The sequence below is a fragment of the Arvicanthis niloticus genome, chromosome 21 (assembly GCF_011762505.2).
Source record: "Arvicanthis niloticus isolate mArvNil1 chromosome 21, mArvNil1.pat.X, whole genome shotgun sequence".
Lineage (NCBI taxonomy): Eukaryota > Metazoa > Chordata > Mammalia > Rodentia > Muridae > Arvicanthis > Arvicanthis niloticus.
The window spans coordinates 32,074,436-32,096,431 of record NC_047678.1 but is presented as its reverse complement, the minus strand read 5'-3'; the positions used below and the strand labels follow the sequence as shown (position 1 = coordinate 32,096,431).

General features: G+C 42.0%; 2 protein-coding genes across 6 annotated transcripts in view; one reads left to right on the top strand and one right to left on the bottom strand.

The window, feature by feature from the left end:
* Positions 1–518: 518 nt before the first annotated feature.
* Positions 519–7,852, bottom strand: Epm2aip1 (EPM2A interacting protein 1). Its single transcript, XM_034483801.2, has one exon. It carries the CDS (start codon positions 7,712–7,714, stop codon positions 5,894–5,896), a length of 1,821 nt encoding a protein of 606 aa, XP_034339692.1. The 5' UTR covers positions 7,715–7,852; the 3' UTR covers positions 519–5,893.
* Positions 7,853–8,053: 201 nt separating this feature from the next.
* Mlh1 (mutL homolog 1) overlaps positions 8,054–21,996 on the top strand; it is a 43,373-nt gene continuing 29,430 nt past the window's right edge. For 2 of the 5 annotated variants that reach the window (XR_013105708.1, XM_076917886.1), the window contains exons 1-6: positions 8,073–8,266; positions 10,502–10,592; positions 13,699–13,797; positions 17,505–17,578; positions 20,207–20,279; positions 21,315–21,406. Coding sequence is in view for 3 of the 5 variants with exons in the window: in XM_076917886.1 (XP_076774001.1) it covers positions 8,151–8,266; positions 10,502–10,592; positions 13,699–13,797; positions 17,505–17,578; positions 20,207–20,279; positions 21,315–21,406 (545 nt within the window). In the remaining 2 variants the exon portion in view is untranslated. The other 3 variants (XM_034484496.2, XM_076917885.1, XM_034484498.2) reach the window with 3 other exon arrangements.

Here is a 21,996-nt window from a genome sequence, read left to right as displayed (position 1 = left end):
TAACACATCATAAGCCAGCGTTACAGCTTATGTTAAAACCAGTGGAGCTTCCAAGAGCAAAGTGGTAGAGCGTGTTTTACATGCTTAAGCCTTGCATTCATCTCCCAGCCTGAAGATAAAAACAAAGCCAAGCTCAAAGCCTCCAAACAAATAACCACTCAAATCACAAAACGTTTTATCTTAACCCCCAAATTGTATAAGCACAGCATTCAGCACACAGTAAAGTAAGGAGCTGGAAACAAAAGGTAAGATGTTAGAAGAGACACCAGGAAGAAAATATGTGTGAGTAAAGATGTCGGAACAGACAAACTTCAGCTTTTAACCTGATAGCAAACCACTGGAAGTTTTTGAGTAGGAAAGCAGCGCTATCTGAGAGATTTTTAAAGTAGAGATCAGTTTGGCTGCTTTGTGAAAAATAACCCATATAAAGTAAGTAGCAGACGTAAGGTTATCTGCCAAGGAATACAGCAAAAGGAAGGGGTAACTGGCACATGTTCACTGAAAGACAAACACAAGGCTTTTAATAGCAATTTTATTCATAATGACCATAAACTGGAAACAATCCAAATATTTATCAACATTGAATGGATCAACTTGTACAATGAATGGACTGTGACACAGAAGTGAAAAATGAGCTGTTACAATCCACAACATGGATTACTATAGCAGACACAGAGAGAACAGAAGATACAATAGTGTATTTAATTCCACTTGATATACATTTAAAACAGGCAAAACTAACTGACAGGCAATACAAGTCAGACCAGCAATTATCTCTCCATGAGAGGCAAAGGGCACCTACTGGAGTAACAGAAACATTTTCTACCTTGATCTGAGTGGTGCATTCACAGGTGAATATAAGAATCCACTGAAGTGGACACTTAATATTTGTAAACTTTAATCTCAATGAAAAAGCAAGACATATTTAAAGTGACGTAACTAGGGGAATAGAATGAGGATCAGTACTATGATCTTCCAAATAGCTAGCTCATCTTCCTCCCACCTGAATGGAGGGATTTGCAGTTCTTGAAATTTGGTGTGGCTGTGGACTTACAGAGCCAAACTTTCTCTTCTCTTTTACAAAGTGAGCAGTCAACTCCTATTGAGTTTATCTGCTTAGTCCCCAGGTAGGTAGGGACAATCTTAAGCAGGAAACAGTGGACTTTTCCAAAAAGTATTTTAGCTTGTGTTTCACACAGTGTCACAACTATGCAAGTCTGCAACTGTAGAGGGAAGTAGCCATGACAGCTCATAGACAGACATGGCTATAACTCCTGTAACACTTTCCTCAGAGAAGGATGAGCAGAGACGGACTTGGCCTGTGGGGGTTGTAGCCTGCCAGTTCAGAAAACTCAGATAACTTGTCACAGACAAGCTGTTGGGACACTAAACTTTTGTAGTTATTTACCTGCTCATGGCACCTCACCAATCCTGATGCAGAACTAAAATACTAAACAAATTGATTATTGATTATTTGCGAGTCAGTCAGGAAGATTGCTACTGGAAGATAGAAAAAAAAAAAAAAAAAAAAACGACACAGGGATGAGTTATATTATAGAGAGGCGAAAGTGCCCTGTGAGATGAACTGGGAGATAGGATATCTACCCTTTATTAAAGAAGAAAAAAATACTTTGTTGTGGCTGTTGGCTGCTTTAGACAAAATGTACAGGACATAAATTCAGTATTTGGTTGGTTTCAAGGCAGAATAAAGTACTTACAGTATAGTATGAATCAACTTTTCAATTTTTAAAATACGAGATTAAAAATGAGAAACCTTTATCCCAAAGGGTGACAAAAAACTAGTTTTGCAATAGGGTCAAATCTCTGGATAACTGTCATACTACCAAGACCTCAGAATGAATTAATTAGTGTGATTTCCTAAAACTGTAAGTCCAACTAAGAGAATGATACCAGTTTGTCTCTTAAATTGGGCAAAATGGCTTAATGAAAGAAACTAATAAGCATTTGGCTTTCTGACTTAAGACTGAAATGTCTCATTTACCTAGAAATGAAATTCAGAGGCATGAAAAAAGAAAGTAGGAAAATATAGCAACTCTAAAAGTCCCTGTTAACTGGATGTCATCTGGGGGTTTCCCCTTAGGAGATGATGTGGGAATTCTACAGGTTAAAAAAGAAGAGCTGAGGATCTTGTAGTCAGAAGGGCTGACTAAGACATCTTTCTCAGAAACATGTTTACTTACTTTTAAATTCCAGAAGAGCCAGAAATCATCTGTAAAGGAAAGTAACTACTAAATACCATGCCATTTCCTCCTAGGGTTGACGCCTACAAAAGGAAAAATGGGCATTAACTCTTTGCAGTATTGTCTTTCTTTCCTCAATACTGAAGGTAATTTTTAGATTACTGAACTCAGTTCAATCTAAGCAGTTATCCATTGTTTTCCTTCTGTTTGTAGGTTCCTTTGGAAATTAAAATAAAGACTCTGTATTATGAATGTACTTAACACTAGAGAGTAGATTTGTGAGTACACCTAGGTTTGAATCTTGACATTACTACTAGTTTACTAGGGTAAATTACAATCTGTTTTCTTAACATTCACATAATATTTGAACCACATGCTAAGCACTGCACTAAATTCAAGAAACACAACAATGAGATTCCTAGTCACAAATAAGGTGAGCTTCATTTCTTAATTTGCAATACATGGCTAAGAACTATTAAGTGAACAGGCAGGATGTCTGTGAAGGTCAAATGAAGACTGTGAAGGTTTCATATATATATATATAAGAAAAACATACACAAGTATTTATTTGCCCAAGCATTTGTTCAAATGCCAGGCATTGCACTATTCACTAGAGATGAAACAATGGACCACGTCTCTGGTCCAGTCTAGAAATGACCAATGCACAGTAAGAAATGCTAATTAGAAAGGACAGGGTGTTCAGCATGTGTAGTTGGGCACCTGGCCTAGAGGACACACCTGAAGCTTCTTAGATGATACGTAAGCCAATGTTCCACAAGATGAACAGAAGTTTGTCTTCTATCTACCCTGATAGCAAGGAAGGCAGGGGAGTGGTATGAGTGAGCTGACTGTTTTTGGCTTAGGCAAGGGCAACTGTATAAAGCCATTGGCTGAAGGAAAAGTGAGAGAAAGAGCAGATTTGGGAGAAAGAGCCAAGATGTGAGAGAGCATAGTGTTAGCAATATTAGCAACTAGGATTTAAAGCGAAATCTCAGGAGACAAAAATTTGGAAGTATCTGCATACAGGTGATACCTAAAGTCATAGAAAGAGATCAACTAAGGAAGTAATGTAGGGAAATGAGGCAAGGGAGTCTTAAAAGAAAACAAAACACAACAGCAAACCAAGCAACCAGATAGACATACTTAAGGAAGGAGGTGACTGCAATGACTGGAGCTGGTGTCTCTGCAATGCTAGGATGATTTCAAGAAGGGGAAAACACTGAACTTGAGTGATCTGACTGGCAATGTGGGCGCCTGGGCAAGCAAATATTTGAACTAGCAGGAATGAGAGAAATGGGAAGGGACAGTTAAGGACACAGAGTTGTAATAAATGGCACTTATTTTAACTATATTCACTGATACCACAGGACCAGTAACAACTATGTATTTAAAAAGGGAAAAACTGCCATGCAGCTACAGTTACTTACAGAAATACAGAAAACAGCAAAACACTTTAAACCAGCGGTTCTCAACCCATGGGTCCTGACCCCTCTGGGGCTTTGAATATCAGATATCCTGCATATCAGATATTTACATTACAATTCATAACAGTAGCAGATTACAGTTATGAAGTAGCAAAGAAATAACTTTATGGCTGGGGGTCACCACAACATGAGGAATTGTATTAAAGGGTCACAGCATTAGGAAGGTTAGAACCACTGCCTAAAACAAAGAAACAAACAAAAAATAAGACTAGTTACAGCAAACTATTGCTGACGGTCAATTTAAAACAAATTCCTTAGCTTATTTATATCTCCTCCATATTCACACAGTGGTTACATGATGCAAACTAATTTTATTATCACCTTAAGCAAAACACAAGAACTTGATAGAATGCACAAGACATTAATATTTAAGGGACCAGAAATAGAAAGTAGAAGCAGCTTTCAGGACTTCCAATCATTCTCTCAAATAACAAAAGAATTTGAAGTATTTACTGTGAAAGGTAATACACAAAGCTACCGGGAAACTACCGGTAGACTCCTGTTTTCCAGGTACGTAAGCTTATTCTTTGATAAGCAAAATGTCAATCTGACACTCGCTTTTCTTTTCTGAACTGTTGGAACTAGGCTTTCCTATCAAGTATACACCATCAGCTTCCACTGGAGATTTTCCCCTGTCCTTTGAAATAAGATGATGTATTCTCGATGGGGAGGAGGTGCTGGCACTTTGGGAGGAATGGATGATTCTTTATGGCATCAGGCTGTCTGAACACCATAGGAAGGAGAAATCTTCTTGGCTTACGTGCCAGCACAACCCTCCAGAAAATAAGATAATTACAAAGGTGCCCCTAACGCTTTCCAGCACTCTCTGGAAAAAAGGGTTTCTACCTTTGATTGAGAACCATTGACCTAACTTTGGTTCTTAGACTCCTGTGGCTTAATCATCAGTTCCTTCCAAATTCTTGGTTGTAATCAGGTTCCTTGAATGCGCAACACGACAATGCGCTGCAGTATTTCAGACAGAATGCAGCACAACAGCTTGTAAACTGTACTTGAGGATGAGTTACAAATCAGGTGCTGCTTTTAGTTCAGTTTGGCATGTTGAGCTTTACCTTTAGGTTGACTTTTCCACAGTTAATATGTCTGATAACATTATAGCACAAAACCGATGTCTCTAGAAACAGCAATTATTACAGTCTGTGGATAAGGCTGCCTCTTGAGATTTCAATATTTTTACTTGTGCACTGTCTTAACTACTCAGTGTGTGAGACAGTTCTAAATTCTAGAGTAAATCCATTTCCTGCAGTTAACAAAATCTGACACATCATTTCAGAATAAAGTGTCTCCTTTAAGCACAGTTTCTTTATAAAACACTAATACCCATGCAGACAAGACAAGCACGATAAAACCTCTCCTAACTCCTGATCTTGAAGTGTAAAAGTCTCTTCCCCCTTACTGTTTGGATAGGGCCAAAGTTCTGTGTAGAGGAGAAAAAAAAATTACTGACTGGCAGTGATCAAGATTCCATACTTACCATGGTCCTTTGATAGATGAGCTGAAAAAAATTGCTCCAGCTGTGAAAAAATAAGGAGCAAACCACCAATAATTGGTTATTCTTAACTCCTGGTAGTAAGAAATCTCCTAAATCAGAAACGTAAAATAAACCTTGCTGCTCCAACACCAAATTGATTACTTCCTCCATCCATAATGTCACCATCAACTGGTTAGGTGGGGATGGGGATTGTATTTACTTCAGACTCAGAAATATGCTTTAAAAAATAAACTTAAATTCTGTTAGCTAGATAAAATACCTCCACTGTGTATATGCTATTTATTTTCAGAAACTTAATTTGATGTTTCTGTAAACGGACTCAAATACACTTCTAAGAAGTTGGTCATTTCAAACCATGTGCCACACTTTCCACTGTGTCAAAATGAGAGCTGAAACTTTTGGCGTGTATCTTTAGACCATTTTAAAACCAGACTTCTAGTTCAACTGACAATATCAATACTGTTTGTTGAAAATCCGTTATAATAAAAGTAAAAGGCAATGAGTTTTCCATTACACTAAGGTTTTTAAAGGTGGTATTCTTATGCTTCAGTCCCACGCTGCCAAATGGGATAGAGAAAGGCAACTCGTCAGAAAGACTTCAATGTTTATCAATTTAGACATCTGTAGGCAGTTCAATGCTTTCCAACCGTCAAACTAATTTTCCCTTTTCAAATGACTTCTCCTTGTACCACGGTGGCTTAAGAATCATTTCTTTCTCTCACAAGATCATCCCAGCGAGGATCCATTTCAGTTGTGGCAACTCGAAATAGTGCTTGGAGATGCTCATCTGTCAGTGGCTGGCTCAATGTGTGCTGGTTTCGAGTTAAATATGCGAAAGCCTTATCACAGATTTGGTTACTATCAAATAAGGATGCCACCTTATAGGCAACCCCTTTGATAATTGGGTAAGCTTCACCAGACAGTCCAGCATAAAACTGTCCCAGGTCTTTGACTCTGTACTCATTCCACAGGTCAGTGTTCCCCTGAAGTTTTGTTAGCTCCACTCTTACGGAAATAGGCGCATATTCTGGTTTAAAGCTAAATGGATTTGCGAAAAGTTCTAAGTCCTTTTTAATGAACCTGAGGTCCTTAAAATGTCTCTCAAAATCTTTTTGCAGACGGGAGATCACCATTTGATACCTGTCAGGATCAAATATTTTTTGATCTTCCTTAAACTGCTGTCTAAGTTCATCAACGATTATGCTGAAGGCAGGAAAGTCTGTCAGGTTTACTTCTTCCATATGTCTCTGAAGTGAACTCAGCTTGTCCTCAAAGGTACAGATGCGATCAAAGGCAGCAGCAGCAAAGACTTTACTGATTTGCAGTTCTTCACTGATCTCTCGAAGATAATCCATAATATCTACCAAGAAACCAAAATCACAAAGCCACTGCTTGTCTGAGAAATGAACTGTTGTTGCTCCCACTGAAACCAAGAATGCCTCGATTTCTTTCCTTAGTGAAAATATTAGTTTTAACGTTTTGCCTCTTCTCAGCCAGTTGTTCAAACACCGTCCATTAACTCTTTCGCCATGCTCTGATTCAGACTCAGTTAGTAAAGACTGAAACTCCGGTCGCCTGACACCTCTGGTCTTAATCATAACTACCCATTCAGATATGGTATTTATGATCTGATTAATGTCAACATCATAAGAGCTCAACAGTTCCAAGTGAAGAAATCCCGAATAGTGGATAACGTTCCAACAGTTGGGACTCACAGCCTTTTCTCTCATGTAGGAGACCAGCCCGGAGTTCTCGCCGATCATCCTTAACGTGTGGGTCGTGGTCAGTCCAACCATTCGCTGTAAGCTGAGCCCTGCGGTCTGCAGGGCCTCCAGAATTGCCGACATGAGAGCCCCAACACTGAAGTGATGAGTCAGGTTGATAATCGTCAGAAGATCTTCCTGCACCTCCAGGTCCCGGCCGACGCCTCGGATGAAGACCAGCAGGTAGTTCTCATAGGCCACAAAAGCCTGGTCATCCAGAGCAAGGGAATAGGCCTTGAAGTCCCTGGCTCGGTTAAACAGCTGGCTACGGAGGTTGCTGTCAATGCTCAGAATCCTCTGCCGTGTGATCTCTGGAGATAAATCAATGCCTTCCAGGACGCCGACGTGATCTGGCAGCACCTCTCTCAGCAACACCTCCATGCACTGGTGTACGAAGTCACCCTCACCCCAGCCGCGACCCTTCAAGGCCAAGAAGCGGCAGAGGCCGAGGCCTGCCCGCGTCGCCCTCTCCTCCGGAGTGAGCACCGAAGCCAAAGACATGTCGCCCTGCCGCAGACGTTCCACCAGGGCCGCGCGCTCCTCGTCCCCTACAAACCGTTCATAGAATTCGTGTTCGGCCTCGTAGTGGCGCCTCACGTCGCGTTCCCGAGTAGAGGCGACCAGGCGGCGACACACCAGGCACAGGGCCCCGTCACCCTCCGCAGGCTCCACCACCAAGTAACGCTGGGTCCACTCGGGCCGAAACACCAGAGCCTCGTCGACTTCCATTCTAATCCTCTTGGGCGTCATCCACATTCTGCGGAGGCCACAGAATAACGCCGAGCTCTGAGGCCGCAGCAAACGGGGAGGAGCCCGAAGAACGGCAAGCACTCCCTGGGTTCTGCGCCAGATCACCCGAGCAGGGGTGCACCAGCCTCCGCCAGAGCACCTCCGTTCCTATTGGCTGGAGATTTCGTATTCCCTCAGCTCTCAGAAATGAGCCAATAGGAAGAGCGGACCGTGAACTTTGCCGCGCAAGCGCGTTGCCTTCTAGCCTGATGGGCAGCCGCTGTTTAGGGCGGGAACAGAGACCACAGGAACTGACGTAGGAAGCCCTTGACTGGCATTCATTCTGCCCAATCAGCACTTGCCGCTGGGAAGGCGGTGCAGGAGGGCGTTCGGCCGAAGCTGAAGGAAGAATTTGTGCGTAGGGAGCCGAAGTGATTGGCTGACGGTGAACTCGGGCGCCAACATGGCGTTTGTAGCGGGAGTTATTCGGCGTCTGGACGAGACGGTAGTGAATCGCATAGCGGCGGGGGAAGTCATCCAGCGGCCGGCCAATGCTATCAAAGAGATGATTGAAAACTGGTACGGAGGGAGCGGAGCCGAGTTCCCTGAATGCGAACCGGGACGGACCGACCCACCTGCTGCAGTCGGCCACCGTACCGGGCGCGGGGCACAGGGACCCTCCGGGGCCCCGGGCGCAAGGACCCTGCGCCCGCCAGGCCGGTGTCCCACTAGGAGCGGGGCCTTGGGTCCTCACGGCTTCTGTGAGACCTGTTTGGGTCGCAAGTAGGGAAAGCACGCGTGGTATTGGTTTAATGGCACCTTTCCGGAGGAACCGCCTCGCCACCACATTACATACGCAGAAGATGCGAGGCTGACGATAGGTGAATGTTTAAGGGTGGAAGAGAGAAACCGTCTTCAGAGTGTGCCATTTTAGGTTTATCGTTCATCCCCGGAATAATCCGTACACATCCAAGGCACAGTTTCTTTTGAGTTTTATTCAGACTTATCAGGACTTTCCTGTTGTCAAATTAGTGACCCTAGTTAATGTTCTAGGGGGAGGCATTTGTTGCATCTGAGATTTAAACCCTTCAGGTTGTGGAAGGGAGAAGTTAAACGTGTTAAAAAGCAGTGTGAATAGTATAACCCAAAATAGACACACCACCAAATAAGTTCAGAAAGGACACTCTGTATACATAAAGACTTTGTGTTAATATCAGTCGATGGTAGTGAGAGCCCCTACATGTTAAAAAAAAAAAAAAAAAAAAAAAAGACAAATAAATGCTCAGTGAAGAATAGAAGTCTGATAGAAGTGCACCGAAAAGGCAAACCATTCAGAACAACGACACTGAAGTAAATGACCTCAGGCTCTTTTTGGAGTCCAATGACCTTTATACAGGAGTCACCTAAGACCATCAGAAAATACAGATATTTATATTACAACCCAGAGCAGTAGCAAAATTACAGTTATGAAGTAGCAACAAAATAATTTTATGGTTAAGAATCACCACACATAACAAAGGGTCGCAGCTTTAGGAAGGATAAGAACCACTGTGCCACAGGGAGAAAGGAGAAGTTAAGAGGTAGCTAAAGGCAGGAGCAGGAAGCCTTCAGACATTTGATTGGTGTCCATAGACTGCCATAGGGTAACTTTTACAGTGTTAGGATGAACAGGATAATTTGAACCACTTAATTGTACTATGTCCGAATACTGTGCAATAAAATTAAGCTTAAAAGTAGCCTAGCAACGTGTATGCAAGCAGAGAGTTTGCACAGATTCTACTTAAATGTTTAAGTCAAGGTTTTTGATACAGAGGTACTAAGGAAAGTTTATTGCTTAAGTAACTTACTGGTTGCTTTTTTTTTTTTTTTAAATAAAGGATTTTTTATGAGAGGAGTTGAGAACTTCCCTTTTTCATGCAGCCCCAGGTCAAATTGCTTTCCTGTGGTAGATATTCTATTAGTATAGGCTGCTCTGAAAACTCACAAGAGTTTCATTCTTTTAAAGATTATTTCCTCTTTTTAATTTAGTTTATTTTCTTCTGTGATAGGGATTGTGTGTGCAACACACTTGTGAAGGTCAGAGAACAACTTGGATTCTCTCCTTTTATCATGTGGGTCTCAGAGATGGAACTCAGATCCTCTGGTTGGTGCCAGGCAATTTACCCACTCAGACATTTTATAGTCTCTATTGACATCTTTTTTTATTTTAAGTTTTCATTTTATTTGTGTGGATGTTTTGCCTGCATGTATGTCTATGTACCATGTACATGGATTGCTCTCAGAGACCAGAAAGAGTGTCAGGTCCTTTGTAGCTGGAGCTACAGATACCACGTGGATGCTGGGAATGAGCCCTGGTCCCCTGGAAGAGCAACCAGTACTCTTAATGGCTGAGCCACCTTTCCAGGCTCCAGCTCCTTAGGCCTCTTAAAGAAATTTCTGCATGGCAGTTTTTCTTTGCTTCATCATGAGTGTGTTTTCTTTATAAGAGTAGAGGAAAGTTGCATTTTTAAGTGATGTTCATTAGAGTCACTTAGAAACCAGAGACTGACTAGAGTTGTTATCATAGTAAATGTAGTTGAGAAGAGAGTAAGAAACACTTGTGCTGAAAGGACTGCCCTACAGGGATAGAAATGTGCACTGTCCTTGTCACTTACGCATGTTCATACAGTATGCATGTTCATACAGTACCCACATTGACCTTGTAAGACAAAGAAAAAGCATGCTAGTCAAGCACTCTATTTGTTTGAAATTTGATATTACAATATGTGCCTCAGAGTAGTTGTAACTGACAAAATTTTTTCTCTGATTTGCCAGTTTAGATGCAAAATCTACAAATATTCAAGTGATTGTTAAAGAAGGAGGCCTGAAGCTAATTCAGATCCAAGACAATGGCACTGGAATCAGGGTAAGCAAGGCCAGGGGAGCCAGTTTTCAATGCTTCATATCAAATCTCTAGGAAAATGCAGGACCTCTTCCTAGCCTGGTGACTGTAGTTTTTTTTTCAGAAGGTATTTTAGATTGAAAGCCTGAACACTTACCAATAATTAGTATTAAATTTCTACTGTATAGTGAACATTGTTCAAGGAATATGGCAGTGACTGACTGAAGTGGACAACAATCCTTTGTTTTCTGATAGGTGTTTTCTGTCATGGTAGTGGGAGTCAGGAAAAAGTGAATAGTGTGCCAGGTGACATAAAGTACTGTACAAAACCCAAAAGCTGGGAGACAGGATCAGAATGTGGCAAAGGATGTGACTTCCATTTATTCAGGGGGGCTTTGATATGGATGCAGACTTTATGGAGAAAACAAAAGGAGATCGGGGAGCAGGTTGAAACTGTTGAAAGGATGAATGTCTTGGGCAAAAAGAACAGAACAAAATCATGAAGTAGAAGCTTGAACTGATGGACCCGTAGGGAAGCCAGTGTGCCTACAACATGTCAAACAAGACAAGGGTAATGAGACATGAGGCCTAAGAGGAAACGTTCTGGGCATAGGAAAACTGGTGGTCTTTTTGGCAACTGTGGTGAGATATAACTCAATGATTGTAAAGCAAAATAGTACATGATATGGTGTTGAGTTTTATTTGAAAACCTTTGAATGGGCCTGGAGTGAGGACTCAGTGGTTAAGAGCACTTACTACACTTGGGGAGGAACCAAGTTCTGTTCTCAGCATCCATATCAAGTGTCTGACAACAGCTAGAACTCCAGTTTCGAGGGCTCAAGTGGCCTCTGAGGGCACTTCAAGCATATGGTACACATACAGTGAGGCACACACATACACATCAAAATAAAATTAAAAATTTTAAAAAGACTTTTGCAAACAAGTTGCTGGATGACAGTGTAGACAGAAGACTCTTGTAGGAACCCAGGAGTGGGATGACAGTGCCTTGGACTAGTTTGATTGTATTTGAGATGTAAGGAGCACTGAGATTCCTGAGTTAACTCTGAGGGCAGACCTCTCAGGATTTGCTGATGTAGGATATAGGGGATAATTGACTAAGAGTTGCCATTTAGCATAATAGGAAAGATTATGGAAGAAAGGTGTGAAGGAAGGACAAGCAGTTCCTATGGGGCATGTTAAACATAAAGTGCTCTTTACAGGGGTGTGTGTGTGTGTGTGTGTGTGTGTGTGTGTGAGAGAGAGAGAGAGAGAGAGAGAGAGAGAGAGAGAAAGAAAGAGAGGATGAATAAAATGTAGGTTTGCAGATCAAACTTTCAAACTTTGCATTTTGATATATGAGAAGTATAAGATTCATGAAAAGATGCTCGTATGTAGCTGTTTCAGAAATGCAGGTCCAAGCTGTGGCGAGATACTCTAATTTCACAATTATTAACGAGAGCACTATCAAAGAAGTAAAATTACATGGCTTGTTAGAAGGTAGAGGCATCGTCTCTGTGCTCTGTTGGTTGGGATGTAAACTAGTGTGGCAGTTATGGAAAGTGATGTGGTGTTCCCTCAGAATCACAGTCGCTGTTTCTACTGCGCACATATGGACAAGGGAAGCCAACTTGTGTACATCAGCCGATGAGTGGATAAGCAGATGGGATACACCCCACACAACATAGAAGAGTATCCAAGCCTTAGGTGGGCATGAAATTCTGACATCGTTCAACTTGGATAAACTTGGAAGAATTTATATAAGTGAAATTAATCAGTCACAAAAAATAAAAGGGCTGAACAGTTCCTATTATATGAGGTTTCTCAAGAAGTCAGACTCAGAGACATAGTGTGGAATGGTGATTGCCAGGGACTGGAGGAAAAGGAAGAATGGAAAGTTATTGTTAAACAGGTACTGAGATTCAGTTTAGGAAAAATAGCGAAGCTCTGGACATGGATGGTTGTGTATTTTTTTAACTTGTTACATAAATTTAAATAATGTAAATGTACTGAACTATACACTTAAAAGTGGTTAAAATGAAAAGGTTTTTTTTTTTTTTTTTTTTTTTAAAGATTCTCTGTCTATATGTAGGTGAGTGTGTGTGTAGGGAGTCTGTGTGTGTGAGTGTGTGTATGTGTGTAGGGTGTCTGTGGGTGAGTGTAGGCGTTTATGTAGGTGTGAAGGGTATGTGTGTGTAGGTGTATAGGGTATGTGTGTATAGGGTGTGTGTGTGTGTAGGGTGTATGTGTATAGGGTGTGTATCGGGTGTGTGTGTGTAGTGTGTGTAGGTAGGGGTGTGTGTGTGTGTGTGTAGTGATTTGTACCTGTGAGGGCTAGAACCTATAGAGGCATTGGATTTGCTGGAGCTGGGGTTAGAAGTAGCTGTGAGTCACCTGATGTGGGTGTTGGGAACTGAATTCAGGTTCTCTGGAAGCAGAAAGTGCTCTTTCCACTCTGAGGCATCTCTCCAGCCCTGGTTTATGGCTTTTGAGGCTGAGTCTTTTGTGGGCTAGACTAACCTTGATTGCACTGTGGAGCTAAGTTCTCATCCTTCCTACTTCTACCGACAAAGTGCTAGAATTTCAAGTGTGTGCCACCACACGCAGCTAAAATGATAATTTTGTTACAAGTATTTTTACTACTTGTAAGATAGTAAAGGTTTCCTTCTTGTAGACTGAAAATAAAGTTTTGGTTTTTTTAACTTAAAAAGAAAGACAGTGAAATTTGAGTATGATGTCACATGCATACAATTCCAGCACTTAAGAGGTCAAGGTAGGAGAATTAAGATTGAAGCATCCTAGACTATACAATGAGACTGTCTTGAAAAAGGATGGGGGAAGGGAGGGGCTAAGGAAGACAGAAATGAGTGAGTACAGGCAGAGAAGAGGTCTAAGCATGGAGTCCTAATGCTAGGAGGTGGGGGCTGGAAATGGGCACTGTACATGACACTGAGAAGGAACCACCCAGTACAGTGAAAATCCAGGTCTGAGGTATTTTGTTTGCCAATAAGGAAGTTGGTACTAATTTAGGCCTCCTGAGAATTTCTTCTCAGATTAAAGCAATAAAATGAAAATCCGGATTTGAAAAAATGAAGACATAATTATTTTCTACCCCTCCTCCTTAATCATGTAGAAGGAAGATCTGGATATTGTGTGTGAGAGGTTCACTACAAGTAAACTGCAGACTTTTGAGGACTTAGCCAGTATTTCTACCTATGGCTTTCGTGGTGAGGTAAGTTAGACTTAAAGGAAATATATAAAAATGCCCTCCCATGATAATGTTCTCATTTCTCAACAGATACAAATGTAATTTAATACTTGTACTCGTTCACTACATGTAAATTTGACAAATTTAGCTTTCCGCGACGAAGAAATTTTGAAAAATACTTAATATACTATTTTATCTACAGAGGCACTGGATATCATGTGTCTTTTTATTGAAGTCCTTAGCATTACCTACTGTGGTGGTTTGAATGTGGTTGGCCCAGGGAGTGGTGGTATTAGGAGGTGTGGCCTTGCTGGAGTAGGTATGGCCTTGTTGGAGGAAGTGTGTCACTGTATGGGTGGGCTTTGAGACCCTTCTAGCTGTCTGCAAGACAGTCTTCTCCTGTTTGCCTTTGCAACAAGATGTAGAACTCTCAACTCCTCCTGCACCATGTCAGCCTAGACACTGCCCTGCTTCTTGCTATGATGGTAATGGACTGAGCCTCTGAACCTGTAGGCCAGCCCCAATTAAGTGTTGTTCTTTATAAGGGTTGCCTTAGCCATGGTGTCCATTCACAGCAGTAAAACCCTAACCTAAGACACCTATGAAGTTTTATCAAAAAACCAAATGTGAATCTGATCAACAGCTTTATCTGCTTATCAGTATATTAAAAATATAGGAGACATGCAGGAATGGTAATGTAAGCAGTACTGGGATTAGAAAATACAGTACATACAATACATACAATCGACTGTCAGCCGCTAAACCACAGGAATAAGGAGCAGAGAAGAGCACGGACCTGTGAACTAAAGAGACTCAAAGGGTGTGAAAGCCTATGTGAGGCCCAGACTCTTCTCTGCCCGAAGATCAGGATGGAGTTCGCAGATATTTTTCTAGCAACATGCTTGCCTGCCTGCTGTCATGTTCCCAGCTATGATGACAATGAACTAATATCCCTCTGAAACTGTAAGCAAGCCCCCAGTTAAATGCTTTCTTTTATAAGAGTTACTATGGTCATGGTATCTCTTTACAACAATAGAACAATGACTAAGACAGGCATAGATTTTATTTAATTAAAAGACAGCTGATGTGGATACAGCACCAGGGATGTGAGGTAAGAGGTGACAGAGTCACTTGATGAATCCCAGGAAATATGACCCTGGAGACCAGCATCACGGTGCAGATCTGAGTTTATTGTCCCACCCATAAGCTTATATACAATGTTTGAGCCAATCCCAAGCCCCTAAATTGTTGATCAGTCATATCTCACCACACCATCATTGTGCTTCAATGAAAGCTTTGTCTAATGAGGTATCTCAGAAGGAGTTGGGGGAGTGTGGTCACCTGTGAGGACTTCGGTGAAGATGGGAAGTGGCCACCGCCCTGGCCTGGGTTCCTTTTTGCTGTCTCACTGGTGTGCTGGGAGTCATCTTACATGTAATACCATGTGCGGCAGATCAGAACTCTCTGAAGAGTCCCAGGAGCCTGTGGGGCCTCACTCTCCCTCCCACTTTTCCCTTTCCTAGGTTGACTTCCACATCCCCTACAAGTTGTGAGCCTTTCTCTATAATTTAGGTAGTGTAGGTCAAACCAGTATAGTCTCAATTGCCCTCTGGCTCCCAGTAACTTCAAAATTGTCCCCAGTAGACATTCTCTGAGAGGCTTGATTTACAGCTGCCTCTGGTCAGGTTGTAGCAAGGCAGTTTTATCCTAGCTGCAACCCTATGGGTCAGCTTCTAAGCCTCTGGCCTCTTGCACTTTAGTCTGTCTAAGGAGTCACTGTTTACTCGAATCAGAAGGTTTATACCTTTGAGCCAGTGATGTTTCTTTTGTGAATTAGCTCTTCCTTCTAATCCCCACAGCATAGAGTTACCATCTCCCTGATTCACATAGGATGTGTAAGAAACCTGATCGCTGCACACTAGACAGTGACAGAATGGAGGAGTGAATATAGGCACTCTGACCCCAGAATCTGTTCCTGTTTACTTGAAAAGGCTCCTTCTGAAGCAGCAGGGCTATCTGCTTGTATTGTGTATATTGGCCCACTTTCTTCCTGAAAACACAGAGGATTGTCTTCTGTGAGCAGCTCTTACCTTACACAGGTCTCAAAAATCATTTACATTTTAAATGTTTTTTATGGTTTGAACCAGGCCTTCTACAGCCCTGCTTGGTCTTGAACTTATGTAGCTGAGACTGATCTTCCTGCCTTTACCTCTAAAATATTGGGATTAAGGGTCTGCTACCATGTCAGGGACCCACTCTATCAATGTTGGAACCCGAACTGCCAAAAGCCTTGGGGGCTAAATTGTTAAAGCTCGCACTGCCCCAAGCTGTCCCGGTCCACGGGTCAGAGTTCAGCAAGAGAGAGAGTGAGGGCAGACACAAAGAATGGAGACCAGACAGAGTGTGATTCAGTCCCGTTTATTCTTAAGTCTCTCTTCTCTCCAAGTCCCTAGTTCCCAGTCCCAAGTTCCAAGTCCCTAGTTCCTAGTTCCTGGTGCCTGCAAGTTCCAAGTTTCCAGTTCTAAGTCTTAAGTCCTCATCCTCGTTCCAGCTGTAATAGGTCTCAAGTCCTTATCCCAGTTCTAAGTTGCTAGTCTTTCCCAGTTCCAAGTTTCTAGTCCAAGTTCCAAGTGCCTAATAATTTCTTCTGTCTGTCTCTCGCCTTTTATATGTCTCACTTAAAAGTCATGCCTTTAAGCCACGCCTTTAAGTCTTATCTCTAAATCACACCTTTAGGTCACGCCTTTAAATCTCACACTTTTAAGTCTTACACACCCAAGGGAAAATCCTGGATATCTAAAACAAGATGTTATCAGAGTGTGCTCAGTTGTTGTAGGCTGTTATAAACAAGTCTCTTGTCAGGGTATATGGCTCATGATGGCTGCAAGAATGATAGCCACCTTCTGTCGGCTCCCCACACTACCACACCCACTTTCTTAAATGTTGAAAATTATAAAAGCCAAGCTGGATGCAATGGTATATATGCCTGTAATCCCAGTACTTGAGAGGCTGAGACAGGAGGATCTAGAGTTTGAAACCAGCCAGATCTTCATAGCGAGTCTGAGGTCAACCTGGCTACAAAGAGAGAGAGAAAAGGTTATGAACCAGAGGAGTGTGGCTCTGACCAAGTAATGTCTGAGTGCGAAGCATGTCCCGTTTTAGTTTATATGTTTTCAAGATGGGACTGAGCTCCTCTGCTGATCTCAAACTCCAAACTCCAAGATTCCGGTGAGCCTTTTGCCTCAGCCACCCAAGCACAGTCATGCTTCTTTCAATGAGCTGAAACTGCTTCTGGTGTTTAGATACTGTTGCACAGACCCATTGTAGCAATTTTAAATTTGTATTTTTAAAAATATAATTGTTTCTGTAAAGCTGTTTTGAGAGATCCCATTATTTCTTTCTGAAGACACATTTTTAATTCCTTGTAAGATACATCACTGAGAGTATATTACTCTTTGAATCTGGAATATTCTCTAGAGGCCCATGAACTAAAAGCTTGGTCCATGGTTGTTGTTGTTGTTGTTATTAGAACAAATTTTAAGCTAAGTTTTGGCCTAGTAGGAGGTTTTGGGGTCATAAGATGTGCCCTTTAAGGGGACAGTGAACCCCTTCCTGTTCTCTTTGGCCTCTGTGGATGTGAGGTGTGAGTGGCTTTGGTCTTCATGAACTCTACACCACGATGAGTTTCTTCAACACAAGTTTTCTTTCATCTGGTTCCCTTTCCTCCCTAGGCTTTGGCAAGCATAAGCCATGTGGCCCATGTCACTATTACAACCAAAACAGCTGATGGAAAATGTGCATACAGGTATGTGTCCACCCTAAACATAAGTGTTACTCCCCACTCCACCCCCAACGCCTGCTAAGATACTAGTTTTCCTTCCATTCCTATGGATAAAGTATTCACCCACAGGGGTGATCATGAGTTGGTACTCTCTTCATGGCTTCTTTTTAAGACTTAAATAAATGTACTTTATGTGTATGGATATTTTGACTGCATTCATGTCTGTGTACCATGTGAATATTTGCTACCCTTGGAGGCCTGAAGAAGGAATGGCATCTACCAGGACTGGAGTTAGATATGATTGTAAACTGAGCACAACATGTAGGTTCTGGGAATAGAATACAGATTCTCTAGAAGCTTCTAGGTAATGAGATAGTCTCATTTCCTGTTCCTCTCTCTTTGGCCTCTGTGGAAGAGTAGCCAGTGCTTTTAACAGCTGAGCCATCTCCAGCCCCACTGAGTGTCTTCCTAAGAGATAGGTTGTAAAGAATTAGCAAGTGCCCAGGAAGGTGTCCGTTGCAGGTAGGTTTTCTAAGCACACAGTAGCTGCTCATGTTGTATCTGCCCTTTTGCCCTTCAGTGGGTCGGCACTTTGGGCTGATTACAGTTCTGTGGCTGGGATACTGGAGATTCAAAATTCATTTGCTGGCTCCTGAGCTTCTGGTTCCCTTCTTCCTGGGCCTGTGTGAGCTAGCTTGCTTTCCAGGAAGTATCTGCTGTCTGGTTGTTGTGCTCGCAGTTTCCAGAGGCTTGGAAATGGTCCTGAGACAGAACAAAAATGGGATTCAAGAAACCACAGTCATGCTTTTGTTTTTGTAAGCACTGGCTAACACTGCCTGAAGACTTTAGTCATACCTAACGAATGCAGAAAGAAAAAAGTAAGCATGCAGGTTGTTTGTAAATTAAATCAGGACAATTCTGTGTCAGTCTTCTGAAGACTAATGTGTGATGAAACAGAAGAGAGAGTGCTTCTGAGTTGGCAGGGCTGGTGTTAGGGGTCTTGGTTCTGTGTGTGCATTCTGGTGGGCTGATTGGAGTGTTACAAACCAGAGAGACAAATGTGAGTTAAGTTTTTGTGGGTAGCCTGAGCTGTGAGTCCTGTTTCAAGACCTTTGTCTTTTTGTTATGCCATACCTAAGGCTTCTAGTGACTCCCTTCTGTGACAGGATGAAATCCAGAGGTTTCATCTTGGCACCTGGTGCCTTCCTGTGCTGGATAGTTTTATGACATGCTAAAGTCATTTAAGAAGAGGGAACCTTAATTTTAAAAGTGCTTCCCCTCCCCCCCCCAAAAAAACCCAAAAACCAAACAAACAAAAAAACCCAGCTCCCCTAAGATCTGGCTGTAAGACATTTTCTTAATTAGTGATTAATGCGGAGGTTCCCAGCCCATTGTGGGTGGTTCCATTCGGGGGGGGGGGGCTGATGATCCTATAAGAAAGCAAGCTGAGCAAGCCAGTAAGCAGCACCCCTCCATGGCCTCAGCTTCAGCTCCTGCCTTCAGGTTCCTGTCCTACTTGAGAACCTTGATGTGGACGTGAAAGCCTTTTCCTCCCTAAGTTGCTTTGGTCATGGTGTTTCATCAGAGCAGCAGCAACCCTGACTAAGACACTTGGAAATGTCCTGACCCACTTTTCAGCCCCTTCTCTCCACATGTTACCCAGTGCCATGTGTTTCAAAGCTACTAGCTCTCTGACTTACAAGGTTTGTTCTCTGTTCACCTGAAACTATTTCTCCTTAAAGTCTGAATGAGTTTTCTTCTTTTCTCTGATAATACCACCTCCACAGTCACCTACCCACGCTAAAGGATCTTCTTGCTGGATCCCTTAATACATCAGTCTACACTTGTATAAAAGACTGTCCCTGGGGCAGATCAAGAGCTGTTTTTTGTGGGATATTGTGTTTTGTTTTGTTTTTGAGACAGGAGGCTCTGACTGCCTGGAACTTGGATTGACACTACTTTTGCCTCCAGAGTGCTGGGATTACGGGTGTACCCTACTGTTGCTGGTTAGGCTTTTCTTTATTACCAGGACATTAGCAGGCAAATGGTTGCAGAACTGCAGCAGCATTAACAGCTACCTTAAGCAGTGGCAAAGCTGTTGGTTAGTAATTTAGAATTTAATAGCTCAGGCAAGATTTGTTATCATAGGGCTTTAAAATAAAATCCAATTAATGTATAACATGGCTATGTTATAATGTATGATTGATATAATTTTTATTTTTAACGTGTGGAAATATGGACTGAATCCTGGTAATGGACACAATTATGAAAGAGATTAGAAAGTTCATTGTTTTACTAGCTCTCTCGTGGATAAGTGCATAAAATATATTCCATAATGAAGGTGTAAAATTTAATGTGAAGCTTCACAGATTAATTTCTCAATGCCTAGTTCATTGAGTTGTATAGACTTTGGGCCTGGTTAATTTTTGGTGTATGATGTTTTTATTTATGTGCAAGCTGTTTTTTAATGATGAAGTTTGTCATTTTTTAAATTTGACATAATAATGTATTTATGTTTTCTGCAGCTCAGGAAATTGTAAGGCATTTACAATGTTGGGGTTGCAGACATAGGCCTCTATACATGTACTATGATTTTTATTTTTATGCTTTGGATAAACATCCTGTTAATAGTCTTTTATATTTTCTGACTAGAGCAAGTTACTCAGATGGAAAGCTGCAAGCGCCTCCTAAACCGTGTGCAGGCAACCAGGGTACCCTGATCACGGTAAGGATGGTACATGGGACTAAAACTGCTGATTAATAGCTTAGTATGCTGAAGTAAAACTAAAACAAGCTCTGAGCTTCTGATGTAAAAATCAAATAAATTTTGACTTGTAATAGAAGTCCCAAGATACTTAAGCTTCTAAGTAAGAAAAATGATTATTGGGTTTTATGTATGGCAGCTTGCCTATCTTCTTGTCTTTTAAAGGGAGCTTAGGATGGTAAAAATCAGTGGGAAACAAGTTGCAGTTGACTCCAGAAGATGTGTCGGAGTCCCAATCTGGTATTTCAGCGCCTGTGTGTCCATGGGCAAGTCACTTAACCTCTCAGAATTTTAGTTTTCTAATTTCTCCAGTAGAACAAAGACTACCTAGCCATCTGCCGCAGAGGGTCATGGGTGGGTCATGTGAGTGCTGTTAGTCGAGAGGAAGCCCATCATGCAGCCTCATCACAGCATTTCAGTGTCTTTCTAGCTGGAGATTCCATGAAGCACCTCACGATCATGTTCCTGTCTGGTCCTTTACCCCTGACCCCAGCTATAACACATCGTGAAGGATTTCCAAGGACCTTTCCAAGTCCTGGCGTGATAGGCAGGCAGGAGGCAGAACAAACCTGTGCTTCACAGTGCTGGCTAGAGGGAGCCTTAGCTGCATACAAAGTGTGATTATTGAGAACTCCAAATTCTCGCCAGTTTTATGATTGTTCTTAGTTTGAAAAACATCTCTGTGTAATATAGTAATTGTTTGCAGAGTTACATTCGTGTCTTACTAAATTGTCCACTCTCTTGAGCAAGACAATAATTTAAAATGTCCTCATATTTTTAGCAAACAGCCTACCATGCAGCCAGCCATCATTATCTAAGAAGTCAGTGAATGTGAGATTGATGCTGTCTTATTTCTTCCCCTCCCCGAGTCAGCACTTAGAACAGTCTGTTGGGAATGTCACAGCATTCAATACTTTAATATCCAGCTTTCGGTAGACTGTGTGATTCTTTCCACACACACCCAGGAATTTACAAGACAAACGGATCTTTCTTCAGGTGGAAGACCTTTTTTACAACATAATCACAAGGAGGAAGGCTTTAAAGAATCCAAGTGAAGAGTACGGGAAGATTTTGGAAGTTGTTGCCAGGTACCGTCCAAAATTTGGGAGTGGGTCCTTGAGCTCTGTCTTTAAAGGAATGTGCCCCAGTGCTTGTCAATTGAGAGTACCTGACAGCTAGGTGCAAACAGCTGAGCAGGCCGTGTGCTGTTCTGGTCCCAGTTTGTTCATCAGTCTTGAGTCTTGACTCATCTTGCAAGGGGCACAGTTGGTCTCTTTTGCTGGGTTCCTGGCTGCCAGATGAAGCAAACTAACCTTAGATATCTTGAGCCAAAAGGAAAAAAAAAGTTACTGTTGCTCACTGGGTAGGTGAGATGAGGCAGGAGCCAAGGCGGCTGGTGATCCTTCTGTTGTTTTTTTCTGCCTCGGCTTTGGCGTCAACTCCTGGACAGTGCTATGATTGGCATTACTAGGATCCATAGTTTGGTACCCACAGCTCTGGGGAGACTTACTAGTTAGCAGTCTTTACTTAGCATGCTTTTGGAGGGATGGGATAAAAGAAGTTTCCCAAAGTGACTTCGATGTCTGATCCATTTAAACAGGAAAAGGGGATTCAAGCAAGCAAAGGTAGAATCAGGTACAGATAGGCATCATCCTTCACTATACATGGCTGCAATGGG

Coding starts and splice junctions, on each gene's coding strand:
- Epm2aip1 (XM_034483801.2), bottom strand. CDS start 7,714: ATGTGGATGACGCCCAAGAGGATTAGAATGGAAGTCGACGAGGCTCTG.